Source organism: Rousettus aegyptiacus, unplaced genomic scaffold, assembly GCF_014176215.1.
Source record: "Rousettus aegyptiacus isolate mRouAeg1 unplaced genomic scaffold, mRouAeg1.p scaffold_m13_p_15, whole genome shotgun sequence".
Taxonomy (NCBI): Eukaryota; Metazoa; Chordata; class Mammalia; order Chiroptera; family Pteropodidae; genus Rousettus; species Rousettus aegyptiacus.
This window is the reverse complement of record NW_023416290.1, coordinates 13,207,516-13,220,817: the sequence shown is the minus strand read 5'-3', so window position 1 is coordinate 13,220,817 and position 13,302 is coordinate 13,207,516. Positions and strand designations below refer to the sequence as shown.

General features: G+C 39.4%; 1 protein-coding gene across 2 annotated transcripts in view; it reads left to right on the top strand.

Annotated features, from left to right (window-relative positions):
* The window catches only part of NKAIN3 (sodium/potassium transporting ATPase interacting 3), a 463,387-nt gene that overhangs the window by 420,072 nt on the left and 30,013 nt on the right, over nucleotides 1–13,302 (top strand). For both annotated transcript variants that reach the window (XM_016165875.2, XM_016165874.2), the window contains exon 5: nucleotides 3,036–3,096. In XM_016165875.2, the coding sequence (XP_016021361.1) occupies nucleotides 3,036–3,096 (61 nt within the window). The remainder of the gene's footprint in view (nucleotides 1–3,035; nucleotides 3,097–13,302) is intronic.

Genomic DNA, 13,302 nt, shown 5'->3' with positions numbered 1-13,302 from the left:
TTGTCTATTATATTGGCATGTATTTTTTAAATGGAAAATCCTATGCTACTAAGGGTGTGCCAAAATAAGCATTGTCATTCACTTCGGTAGTAAAATAAAAGGTGATACGAGCCTTTTGAAAAGCAATTTTACAATATGTAAAAATATTATGGCACTTCCGAGAATCGTATAATCCAATATATAGAAAAAGCATTAATATTCATCATAATAGTAGTTATAATATGAAAACTTTGAAAAAAGTTCACTAATAGGAGGTTGCTTAAATACATTACAGCATGTTTAAATTATTCAAATTTATGTGTTTAATAATTAAGCTTGTGCAAAGTATCACATGAATCATAAGACTATAACGATGGTATATAGCAACTATGAGAAAAAGGACTGGAAGAAAATCTATTAGAAAATTTTTAGGAATAGGATCATAAGCCATTTCTTCTGTATGCAACTGGTTAATTGGACAAGCTGGACTAGATAGAATACAACTGAAAGGCATTTTAATTTTTCTTCCACCGCCCCTTTAAGTATACTTTGTGGCCTTGGTCTATTTCACCCTTTGGATCATATTTCATGCAGAACTTATAGCTCTTTTTGTCCCTCATAGATAATAAAAACTCCAACCCATAACATGGAAAAGCTAAGAAACAAAAAATGCCGTAGAGGCTATGGTAAAAAACCCTCATACACTGTAAACGGGTAGCCACTTTGGAAAACGATATGGAAATTCCTCAAAAAAATAAGACTATAACTATCATATGATCCAACTATTCCACTTCTGGTTATTTATCCAAAGAATATGCTAACACTAATTCAAAAAGATGTACACACCCCCATGTTCACTGGAGCATTATTTACAATAGCCAAGATATGGAAACAACCTAAGTCTCCACTGATGGATGAATGGATAAAGAAGTTGTGATACACGCGCGCGCGCGCGCGCGCACACACACACACACACACACACACACACAGAGGAATGCTACTTAGCCATAAAAAAAAGAAGAAGAAAAGAAAACTATGAAATCTTGCCATTTGCGACAACATGGGCAGATTGCAAGGTATTATGCTAAATGAAATGCCTCATACGGAGAAAGACAAATACACAATTTTACTCATATGTGGAATCTAAAAACAAGACAAAACAAACCAAAATGAAATCAAACTCATAGTTACAGAGAACAGTTTGGTGGTTCCTGAAGGGGAAGAGGGTTTGGAGAGGGGTAAAATGGGTAAAAGGAGGTAATTGTAGGGTTAAAAATGGAGACTAGACTTTTGGTGGTGATCGCTTGGGAGTGTGTACAGATGTCAAATTATAACATTGCACACCTGAAACATATCATATACCAATTTACCTCTATTAAATAAAAAAAAAATCCAGCCCAGGTCAGTGTAAACTCTCATCTGCTTGGACCCTCCTCCTCAGCCCGGGGTCTGTGATTCTTCCCTTCGTTGGTGCTTTTGTGGGTGCTTTTGCAGGTTCTTCACAAACCCACCTCGGCCCTCCTTTAGGGTCCCACCTGGTACTCTAAATGATTAGCTTCTCTGGCTGGCCGCTTAATACTCCTACCCGTCTTCTGTATATCGAGTGCCAGCATCGTTCTTCGGAGGTCACGTGCCCCTGGGAGGAAGTCCTCTGAGAGGGGTCCGACTCCAGAAAGCACCGTCCACTGTCTCCAGATGGCCTTACATTCTAGGCTAAGGGTGGATATAAACCTGCCCTGCCACGCCCGCCCAGCCCGGTTTCTTCACACTCGGCCACCAAAGCCGGTTTAGCCACAGTCTCTCATCTCTTAAATTTTCCAAGTGTGAGATAAATGCCAAGCCCTTGTGTTCCAGAAATCACAAGAACCATATTAAGCTTCCCATGTTTGTGTTTCCCTTAAGTACCCCCATGAAGTACGTAGTTTGAAATGAGGATAGCGCCCCCAAGCGGTAAGAGCGCCCTTGTGCACTCTGTATAAGTTCTTGTCACTCTAATAACCTCTTAGCCTCTGAGGGACGTCCTGGCCTCAGTCTAGACTATGTAAAGATGGGTTATGAGTTGAGGGTCCTAATCCACCTGGGCAGTCACAAACACCAGGTATATCGTTCTCTCCATTCAGCCATTGACCCTGGGACTATCGAAAAAGTTCTCTTCCCAAATGTTATTTTATAAGGGGGGAGGGGGGACAGACTTTAACAGGGGACAGAAAGGCAAGAAGCAGACTGCATAACAGCTATTGAAGTGCCTCTTTTTCATCAGAGTACTTTTCAAAGTAATTTTAGGCTAGACTCGAGTCAATGACAATTTAATCCTCCAAGAATTGCAGAGTCTCTGGCTCCATGGAATAAAAATTGTCTTCTCAGTATAATAAGTGAAAAAAACAATATGAAAAGGCTAGAGGGCCTACACTCTGGCATCTGCGTTTATTCTTTAATCACTAGTATCCAAAGTATAAATTATCTTTTCTATTTTATTTTATGGCTGATACCTGAAAGTTAATGAATTTCCTAACGATATAATTAACAAAACAATTTAATATTTAATGGACTTTACATTCTCTGAGTGCTTTAAGTAATTAAGTAATAGATGATTGGTATTTAATTATAATTAACATATTTTGATTCTTTTTGTGGTTATTAGATATTAAAATAGTTGTAATGAGTGCTGCTACAAATTGCTCTATAAATAGTCAAAACTTAAAAATATGTGTTCTGAATAATCTGTGGTAATTTTAAAATATAAAACCTGTAAATCCCAAATCAATATCTAGTGAAATACCTAGATTTTTTTTCCTATTCCTGCATACTTTTTCAGAAAGCTACTAAAGCCAAGTAGAAATGAAAAGCCTCATTAAAATCGTAGTTACTATTTTATTTATTTACTTTTTGTCCGGCAACCTCTTTGTAGTTATTATTTTAAAACAATATTTGTTCTATTAAAAATTCATAGAGGCCACTACTGTGTATACTTTTTTATCTGTTGGCTCACAGAGACTCTTTAATTATGGACTTTTGGCATAGATTCTTAAAGTACGTTTTTTGTTTCTCCTTTGCAGTTGGTTGGTTTTGTGTACGCCTGTTATGTGATCAGTATTTTCATGGAAGAAGAAGACACCTGTAAGTATTATTATATCTCCCTGTGGGTTGGTTTCGGATGAGGCGTAGCTCCTAAAACTAATCATTACAGGGCTGTGAAATTGTTCCTATTTGGAATTTATAACTCAACATAGTTAAGTTATAATCAGATGTTTACAAACCAAACTGCACACAAATAAGATGGCGCTAAGTATTGAAACTCTGAACCCAAGGTGTGTGGGGGAATGCCCAGAGACACGGAAGCCTATGGATTGCTGTCGTATCACGTCTGAGCACCTTTTCATCAGTGATCTAAACAATATACTGAGTAGAAAATTTGGGGTTGTGTTATCCATCACAAGCTGTAAATATTCTGGCTGCAGAATTTTGAAATCTGACAACTAGCAATAACATCAATACAATACATTATGGTATTATCTATGTGTATATAAACTATATCAAATGCTCTGAAAAAACTAAACATGATAACCTTCAAGGTAAAATGTAAAACAAAAAGAGATGCTAAAAAAAAGAATTAAAGGAATGCTAAAAAGCTAAGTAGCCACATTTTATCAGAACACTAAAAAAATAAAAATAAGAAACATATGTGACCTGAAGGTATGTAGGTAGAGATTTTGCAACAGAGATCAACAAATAGCATTTAAACACGCACTAAGGCATTTTTGGCTCAACTCTGTTATGGGTTCATATGATACCAAAGAAAATTTTAATTTATTTTAAAAATAATTATTATTAGGTAAACAAATTACACCCAACCATACCAGAGATTTGATTATATCATTGCAGGTACTGTCTGAGTTGTAAGGCTGACTCTTTAACGAAATGAGGATAAGCGTGTAGCCAGCCATTATAACTTCTTTCTAGAACATAACTCCAAAGAGGCCTGGTGAATGCTCCACACCATGCAGAGGCATTGTGTGTGATATACGAACTGGAATGCAGCTGACAATGAGCTCTCATCTCAATTTATTTGACCAGATAGAAGAAATGTTAGACCCCAAGATTAAATTCATCAGGCATTGAAACCGTGCAGACTGCATCATATCTTTTATGCTTGCTTGAGGATTTTTCTTTTTTAATGCTAAATGAGCAAGAAAATTTTTGAGTTTCAAAAGTGGAAGTATAATGTTAGCACTCCCCACTTTGACGTTAGCTAAAAAAAAAAAAAAAAAAGTCTGGTTTCGGGGCTAGCAATTCACAGTCTGACCAAGTCAATATACAGAAAGTCAGTAGCTTGCTTCCAGCTCACAGCAAAGACTGGCTGCACAGCCCAAAACAACTGGTTGAATATAAACAGTCTTAACTGGAATTGGGACCTAAAGGAAATTATTAGAAGTGGAGATGAATAAGTGTTTCAAGAAACAGATATATTGAATGATAACTATCAACTGAATCCTTTATGGTACTTTTGAGTAGACATCGAAAGAATCCTCTTTCTTTTCCTCCTCACTGAACTGGTTGGAGGCTCTCAAACAAGGCTAATGCTCCATCCTACCTTACTGTGAGGAAAGGCAAAATAATCAGTAGTCTTCTTTTATCTAGCAGAATAAATAGAGAAGGGACTTTTCTTTGAGGCTTGTGATATTAAGCAAAACTTGGAAATGCAAAATGACATGCAAAATAAAAGGCTCATCTAAACTGGGTAAACGCCTTTGACTCCCTACCAGCTTTTAGAATAATAACATCAATGACTGTGGATTGTATCACTACTGGCAGATACTGTAGTTTCATTGACTTTGGTGTCTTTAATTAGCTTAAGTTTCTCTATAGAAATCTCTGAATCAGCTGTTTAATGCCCATCAAACTGAAATAGAAGCAGCTGCTAGGAGCTTATTCTACTAATGGTTTAATTCTAGTGTTTGTTATTAGGGCCATACATTAAGTTACCGAGAGACATCTGGATACAGTAGTTGTGTTATCATCAATTCAAATAATACTTAGAGTCGGAGAGTCTTGGGTGCTCAAAACTGAGTAAATACGCCTTAGACCAGCCTGAGACGGTGATCTGCTGGAAGAGAGATGGAAGTGAAAAGCAATCACAAAACTTTTAGTCTGATAGTTCTTGAGCAAGGGTAATTTTCCATTTTTTATTGATAGAAGTGGGAATCAAAAGTGCAGTTGTAATTGAATTGTCACAGAGTCTTCAGAAGGCAGATGTGAGTAAAAAGAAATGTATGAAACCAATTGCGATGATCTCATAGAGCAGTATGATCTGTGCCAATACTTAGCTTTTAGGTGCAATAATGAACTGCCCTTTGGACGTGACGTCACCAACCCACAGCCAAGAGGACATGTCCTTTGAATTGTTTTTCCAAAATTTAAACATAAAATAAAAAACAATACTGGTAGCTTTCCAGTTTTTCTCTACTACTGGAAAGCTTATTCTGAAAGATAACCACAAATCTGTACTATAACGACACAGTATTTTGGCAGACAATATATCATTTATCATCTTGATTCCTATTCTAACTCATGAAAATCTCTGCATTATTCAAAACGCAAAGTTAAGCCTTGTTCTTGGACTGAAAGCTGCCAGCCAGCCTTAAAAATTAATAACAGCTACCCGTTTCTCTCTCTGCACTGCTTAAGTGGTTCTATGAGAATAACATTTCGGTGATGGACATTTCTGCAGGGTAATAAATGCCTGAGGAAACGTTTATTTCCAGCCAACCACCTGCTTAGTTACTTCTCAGCCTCGTTTGCTCACTGTTCCTCACAGAGACGGTGACTGCAGGTCAAAGACAATGAAGTAAAAAGCTCACAAACGAACAGTGCTCCTGGGTGGAGTCGACACGTTCCTTCGCTCGTTCTGATGGAAAAGGCCGATTAGTATCTTTGTTTTATTTTATTATTTCTTTTTAAAATGTCTATCAATCTCTATGAGCACTTTCGTGAGACCAAGATACCTAGAATGTGTACTCATAAAAACCTGTCGGCGCCTTGTTTGTGAATCATCCACTACCGAAAATGAACTTGTGGGCTTGTTACTATCTTGTCGGACTTACTAAAAAGAATGTTATTTTTTAATTCAGGAAAGTGTGAGGTAGGGCAAAAGATGCTGAAAAGCAGTATTAACTTCTGTTCATACTGCCCAACTTCTTCAGAGGACCCGTTGCTAGCACTCCTTCTGATACTAGGCATCTGTTTGGAATCACAAAGGCCAGTCTAGGTATTGACCGGTGGGAGAAAAGTTTATTGAAAACCCTAACAGTTATTTTTTAAAAAAATAAAACGAACCCTCACAAATGGGTTTGATATTTTACATTGAAAAGTTCGAAATCGCTCTTATTGCAAACATCAGACCTTTGCTAGTATACTTTTAGGCAACTTTTGAATGGAAGGAGCATGACCATTGGAAAAATATTCCATATCTCTACTGTTCCTTAAGGCTTCCTGCAGGCTAGTGTTCACATACCTGCCTGTCTGCCCATGAGTTCCTTTTAAGAGGATAAGGTGACATTACCATAGTAATGATGTGAATTAGAAATTAAAATAACTCCTAAGAATTTACTAGAGACCTTAATGGAAGGGAAACTAACTAGTTCGAATGTTAATTTCCAAGTTTCCCTCCCTCACTTTGTAATGTATGGCGAGGACTTAAAGAAGCAGGGTGACCCAAAGGTCAGGCGCTAGGGGACGACAGAGCGAAACCAGCAGAGGCCTGGATGAGCCTCAGAATGAAAAACGAGCTGGTCTTCCTGTGAGCCTTGCAGGATGTGCATATTTGAGGGTGGAGGGACAGGAGAATTTTGTGAGCCAAAGATGGAGAAATGCAGAGAGATTCAGGTAAGAGTGACCTTGTAGTCGTAGTCAGCATCTCAAAGGAGTCGCAGTATTTGTCCAATAACCAGGGGCCCCTAACCCCCTGGCTGCGGACCAGTACCTGTCCGTAGCCTTTGCACACCAGGCCGCGCGGCAGGAGGTGGGCAGCGGGATAGCTAGCTAAGCGTCATCTGTTTTTGCAGCTGCTCCCCAGCGGTAGCATCACCGCCTCAGCTCCACCTCAGATCATCAGGCGTGAGATTCTCATAGGAGCACCTGTCCCTGATGCCAAAAAAATTGGGTACTGCTGCATAAGCCATTTAAAACTCCACTGGTTCTGAGAATTGTTGTTGTTGTTGTTAGCTGTCTGGTGAGCTGCATGTAACTGTCCCCACGACAGCTTAGATTTAGAGTCTGTAGCATTTCCCCTCATTTGCCAAGATGACTGTCGAATATCTACAGAATTTCTAGCTATTGGAGTAGAAGGTCAGAAAGAGCAGGACCTTTATTTTGTTCCCTGATGTAACCCCGGAGCCTCGAAAAATGTCCAGCACAAAGCATCCCATAAAGAAATGCTTGTTGAATTCACATCGTTAAATATATTCTCTTGACCCAGCAAATCATTTTTCAAAATGTGTTTTAAGACTCCAAGATTTTTGAATCGATGAGGTGCCCGATTCATTTACAAATATTTATGAATAGCAAATGGAGGTCCTGTATGACTTTAAAATAATTGGATTAAATTTTTGTAATTTTGAAGGTCAAGATGTAGGGAGGTGAGTTAAACCTCCATTGACCCACGTCTTTACATTCTCTCTCATAGCTCTTCTCTCACACCTTATGAAAGTTTAAATTTCCCATTCCCTGCACTATGAAAAGATTTGATCAATTCACAATAAAGTATAAAAAATCTGATTAATTCACAAAAAAGGTTTGTGCACTTATATTTCCTGGAAATTTTCATTGGCTGTGAACTGCGGCCTCTTTTGACAGAAAGTTGACACCAGAGGGGATTTTATCTCTCTGTTTCCACTTAAAATTGGCTGTTAGAAGTGATGTAAGCGAAGGTGGCGCCCTAACTCTGTCAATATCTAGTTCTGTGCCCATTACCAAGGCTCACCACCTCTTAGGGCATCTCGAAGTCTCTCTGAGCTCTATGGATGACGCCCACAGCTGGGGAGTTACCTCAAAGTACAATCAAGTGAATCACATTTTCTTCTTTCATTTACAAATGGTAAATATTGGTAGCTGTTTCAAAACATCCTGCTTACTCTGCTCCAGATTAATAGTGGATGGCGTGTGATGCATCGCATCACCCCTAAAGCAAGCCCTCTTCGCAAATGCCCGCCTGGGACTGGGGGGCGTAATCTCATCTCCCTACACCCCTGCGGGGTCGGAGCTCCCAGTTGTCACTGTGACTGCCAGCCCTAAGCTGTGTGGCATGTCCTTCAGCGGAGAAGGAAGGGGGAAGGATCTGCCCCCCTGGATGGTACAGAACGGAAGGTGAGAGATTTGGGAACCAGCTGTGATTGCAAGAGAGAAGAGTAACATATTTAAAAAATCACACCCTCATGGCACCCAAAATGCACAGCGAGAGAAAATGGGCTGTAAGGATTTTATGTGGATCCTCTGCAGTGTTTTTATACTGAGTTATTAGTGGGGAAATTTAGAAGCCCAGCAAGAAGAGCAGCTAACAGCCTTCTGACAGCCCCTTGTTTTTTTTCATTTTAATTCTAAATTCAATATCTTTATCCCAACCCCGCTCCCACCCTTCCCCGCCCTCCCGCTGTGCTGGTCGCCAGCCCCACTGTAGGCACATCGACCCCTCATTTCCCCACGTCTGTCCCTAAGCTGCCCACTGACAGTGGGGAGAAGCACTTACCTGCATCCAGTGGCCCCAGGCAACTTCGCAATTTCGCAGGTGAGGCCACCCTGCCCTTCTGTTCCTTCATGACTACGGTCTTCGAGTTTCCTACCCTTAATTTAGGGACAAGGAGGTGAAGCCCCAAGAGGCGATGTGACTCCTGACACCCTCCTCCTCCTCCATCCTGAGGCTGTCACAGAGAATGTGAACGCCAGTAGGCGCGTGTTCTCACAAGTTCCCAGGGCCTCTCTGCCTTCAGAAACGTCTCCACTTATTTCTTCATAGTTTTTCCCTCGGGTGGTAAAAAAGGCCCGCATTCTGTCCGTGGCTCTTGTGACATGTCTGTCTGTCTGTCTGTCTGTGCCACACCTTCAGACGCCTTGCTCCAGTTCTCATTATTTCTCTCTCCTCTCCCTCCCCTCTCCCTGCCCAGTTTCTTTCTCCCACTGGATAGTTTTCCTCAGCTTATGAAGAAAGTCACATAACAGACGAAAGAAATTCCCTGCCTCCTCAGCTGGTATGCATTTAGCTTCCCTGTCGCTCACGCCCCTTCCCTGCACATCCAGACTTATATATATATATATATATAAAATGTTTCGATTACAATTGACATATAATACTATATTCATTTCAGGTGTACCCCATAGTGATTAGACATCTATACAACCTAAGAAGTGATCGCACTTATAAGTCCAGTACCTATCAGATACCATACGGTTATTTGGATATTATTGATTTCTTGATATTACATCCCGTGACTATTTTTATAACTGCCAATTGTACCTTTTAATCCCTTCACTTTTCTACGAAGTAGTCCAAGACTTACGGCGTTCACTTTCTCGCCTCTCATTCACTGTCAGCCTGCTGCCTCCAGACCCATGCTGTCACTGAAAAATGCTCTCTCAAAGGCCAGAAATGGCCTTATAATTGTCAAAGTCACTTAGATCTTATCAAGCTTCATTATTGATGGCTTCCGTCATTGTTGACTGCTCCCTCCTTGAAAATTTTCTCTGCTGGCTTTCCAGACAGTTCCATCTCTTGAGTTTTTGCCAGGCAATCTCATCTCTTAAGTAGCATTTATTTTACCAATTAAAAATTATTTCTAATATTCTCGTGCAAATTAAGAATACTTCTGATGCAGATACGGACAACAAATTTTGATATACTTGCCCTAGCTACTTTTGGAGTGATGATTTATCATTAAGTCCTTAAGATGTTAACTTTACTCTCCCTAGTGTAATATAGCTTATACTCACACTGTTACACTGAAGTATTTTAAATAAGATCGGACAATAAAACGGAAGTATTTTAAAGTTAGACCAGACAATAAAACAGATGTTTATCCCTTTTAGATAACAGAATGGCATATAATATTCTCAAGAGCTATATTCTTGGACCAAATATTTAATGGAAATCCAATTTTCTAATTCCTTTGAAGAAAAGTCATACAAGTAACCAAGAATAAAAGGCACATATGAAACATTCATTTTCATGGGTTTTATAGTAAGTAGTTTATTGACCAAGAGAAAAGAAATTACTTAGCAATCTTTCTGGGAATAATACATGAAAGTGGAATCTTAGTGAGGTATTTGGGAGGATTCACGTAACTTGAATGCGCACGCAAAAATAAAGGAGAAAAGAAAAAGTATTTGCCTCTCCTCAGTTGTATAAGGTACAAAGTAAATTAATTCTAAATTATAACTAGGTTTCAGTTTTGTCCACATTTTTTCTTTATAGAAGGAAACAATCTCTCTCTCTCTCTCTCTCTCTCTCTCTCTCTCTCTCTCTCTCTCTCACACACACACACACACACACACACACACACACACACTTGCTCTCACCCTGTCTTTGATTACAAGAACAGAAAGTTGGCATTGGAGTTCAGGGTATGTCCTGAGGACACTTTTCCTTGCTGCATATAGTTCAATTGATCGCAAAACTTGTGACGTCTCCCAGCCCTTACCCATTAGATAGCACCTTCTCGGCTTCGTCATAGCTGTGTACGAGCCTGTGTTGGAGACTGGCCAGCTGCCCACTAAACCCGTTGGTTTGTTTGCTCACCTCGGTGCCCCTGCGCATGCTCCATGACAGAACGTGAGCGCCAGAGCTGTGCCTGCTCCCAGGCCAGTTCCCTAAATAGCTTCCACTTTTGGTTCTCCAAGCTCTTCCCCTTCCTACCTGTTGGATACAGACAAGCGTAGAATCTTTGGAAGCCTCATGTTGAAAATGATGGGGCCACGAGATTGAGGGGCCCCAGGTCACTGGGCCATTCCTTGGAAACTTGACCACATGAGTGCAGAACAGGATGATACATGCCTTTGAGGCATGAGGCACTGAAGAGGAGCCAAGAGAAGGTGGGCAGGGGAGGACTCGCAGGGGTGCAGACCCTGCAGTAGGAACGGGAAGGGTTCCCCGGGCACTGAAAGGGGGAGTAGAGCATCTCAGGCATTCCACAAATATTCGAGGGCTTCTCATGTGCCTGGACACGTCTCCTGGAGGAGATGGCACTGAAGCTGGGACAGAAATGATGGAAAGGAGTCTGTGAGGTGAGTAGCCAGGAGGACACCATTCCTGGCGGCAGGAGCCCAGGCGCGCAGGGCATTCCTTCCTGGAAGCGGCTTCCAGCCCAAACGAGGCCTTTGACTTGAGGCAGCTTCGTGCCAGCTGCTCTGGAGGGTCAGAAGGTAACCTGGACTTTCCTGGCTTGCTGACTCTCAGAAGAGCAGCGAATTAAGAGGCAGGTTGTGTCAGGGCCTTAATTGTAAACCCTTTGTTGAGCAGGAAGGCTACGTCAAAATGGTGCAAAGCATATGATGTTTTACATGTTGTGAGGAAAAACAGCGCACAGCTTGGACTTAAACATTGTTTTCTTTTCACTCGTCCTATATCTGTCTCATTTTTTATTGATTCACCTACATGTTTATTGGGAAAAGGAAATTAAGTGTTTGTTTTTTATTGAAGGAAAACAAAGGCTCTTAGTTACTAGTCCTGGAGTCGAAGACAGGGCATCATACTGACTGTTTTTCCCCCAAACAGGGACAACAAAGATGTAAGAAAATAGGTGAAGACCCAAGCCACTCTACGACTTTGTCACTGAACACTTTCCAATGTCCGCGAGGGACACTCTCCTGCACAAAAAAAATTCCTTTTATAGATGTTCAGGGTTTAAAATCACAATGTGATTTATTAAAGTGACAATTTTTTCAAGCTGTTTTTTTTTTTTAAGCTCTAAGGGCTACATAGAACTTTGAGTATTTTATTTAGAAATCTAGTAAGTTTTAATAATCACTTTTTGGGGATTTCTTTGTTTCTTTTTATTGTGGTAAAATTAACCATTTTAAATTTTTAATTGTACAATTTCTTATTCTAGGTATCTATGCACTTACCTATTCTAAATACTTTATATAGAGTCATACCATTTTTGTCTTTTGGGATCTGCCTTATTTCACTTAGCATGTTTTCAAGATTTAGCCATATTGTAGCATATATCAGAATTTAATTTTTTTCTACAGCTGAAAATATTCCGTAGAACTTTTAACCTACTTAAATTCAATAGGCTAAATTCCTTTAAATAATCCATTTCATTTAAAATTTAAACTAAAGTCCTATAAACATTTAACCTGTATTCATGAATTCACTGTAATTATCATTCTTTTAAAGTCCTTTAAATATTTTGTCCTAATAAAATACTCACTGCTTTTTAAACTATTCCAGCAAATCTAATAAATCTAATAAAATAAGCATCTATATATTGAATCTCAAATTTTCTTAAGTGTTATACAACTTTAATAAAATTTGTCCATGTCTTTTAACCTAAAATCACAAGTGTAAAATTAATTACTCACTTCAAATTTTGAATTAGTTTTACAGGGCGAATCTACCAGATCTAACAATCTATTTGATTATGCTAAAAATCACAAAGATTTTACATACCAAGTAAACAGATTATCACAACGATTATGAAATCCTAGTCTGTGGTCCATACATGTGTATTAAAATTGTTGAATTGGCTTACTTTGTTCTCTCTATAATCAATTCCCTGTGTTGGAAATGCATTTCTTCAGTAAATAAGCATCTCGAACAATTTGTGCTTGCTACATGTTGAGATTTTCAGCTGGGAAGCAGGACCTAAATTCCAAGGAGATTCTGACTTTCCACTAGTGGGTTTAACAGAGCTTTTCTTTTTAATAGTTGGTGGAACAAGAGGAGATGTCATCCCATACTCTTCAAATGTGGTTAACTTAGCAGCCCACAGTACCAGGACTCAATGGCATTAGATCTGAGTAGAGAAAAAGGTTTACTCCTATTAAGAGTCTCTTTCAGGTTGGTTTTACACTTGCTAACTCTTCAAAATATTTTAATATCTTCTCGCGTGACTCAACAGACACTTTGCTTCTTTCTACCACATCCCCTCAGAATTCTTGTTCCTTCTACATTCTAGGTAGGTTGCCAGTTTTTGTAGACATTTAAATGTGTGCTTGGATTCTGCATCTCTCTCATTTTTCTTTTTCCTCTGACAAATGACCTGTCCAGATCCAATAGTAGTTATAGTCCAGATCTAGCATGTTCTTCTTTAATTGTAGAGCTTTAAACAAGCTTAA